Raw genomic sequence first — 801 nt, forward strand, 5'->3', positions numbered from 1 at the left:
GGGAAAACTAACCCCTTTAGGCGCACACACTTTGCCAACACCTTCAGCAGAGAGAGAGAGGTTTTCTCGACCCCCCAGGAAAGCCTTCTCTTTAACCGTTTGGTGGCTCGCGGAGAGTCCTCGAACGCCTCGCTGAGGTGGCCTCGGTAAAAGCATCGGCAGTCCTGACTCGGCGGCACCATCTGCATAATCCCCATCGTGTCGGCAGAGATTTCCAACCCCCGTCGTGCTGAGAGGCCGCTGGTTTGCTTGGCTGTGCTTTATGTGGGGGGCTTTAAATGAGACCGCAGAGGGAGGTGGGATTGGGATGAAGGCACGGCAACCTCAGACAACAGTGGCAGAAAGGTAAAGACCTTAACGCCCAGCTGACAGCCGTGGGCTATCCTGTTGCATTTTAGCGCTCCAGGCTGGAGCTGAACTCGCCCCAGGCGTGCCGACGAGTCCTCCGGCCTCTCTGAGGTCCGAAGAGCCAGACGCATGGTGCCCCTCTGCTGCTTGCCTTCCGGACCGTATAACTTCTGCTCCTGGTCTGAACGAGTTTCCCCAAAGTCCGCATATTTCCGAGGAGGAGCGATATGAGCGAGTGTTTGCTCTCCGGCTGTCCCTGCAGGCGAGGCTGTGGCTCAGGGTGCCCTTTTCCTTGGTGTTGCAGGTCAGCCTCAACGATTCCCACAATCAGATGGTCGTTCACTGGGCGGGAGAGAAGAGCAATGTGATCGTGGCCTTGGCCAGAGACAGCCTGTCTTTGCTGGGTCCCAAAAACAGTGATGTAAGTACTGTAGCCCGGCGCCGTCCCGGGGC

The 801-nt window shown here is 58.1% G+C and overlaps 1 protein-coding gene across 1 annotated transcript in view; it reads left to right on the top strand.

Annotated features, from left to right (window-relative positions):
- Window positions 1-655: 655 nt before the first annotated feature.
- Window positions 656-801, top strand: part of LOC104627189 (sortilin-related receptor) — a gene marked incomplete at its 3' end in the record, with an annotated part of 20,652 nt that continues 20,506 nt past the window's right edge. The window contains exon 1 of the mRNA XM_010295317.1: window positions 656-769. Coding sequence (XP_010293619.1) covers window positions 680-769 — 90 coding nt within the window. The remainder of the gene's footprint in view (window positions 770-801) is intronic.

This window comes from Phaethon lepturus, unplaced genomic scaffold (genome assembly GCF_000687285.1).
Source record: "Phaethon lepturus isolate BGI_N335 unplaced genomic scaffold, ASM68728v1 scaffold23989, whole genome shotgun sequence".
Taxonomy (NCBI): domain Eukaryota; kingdom Metazoa; phylum Chordata; class Aves; order Phaethontiformes; family Phaethontidae; genus Phaethon; species Phaethon lepturus.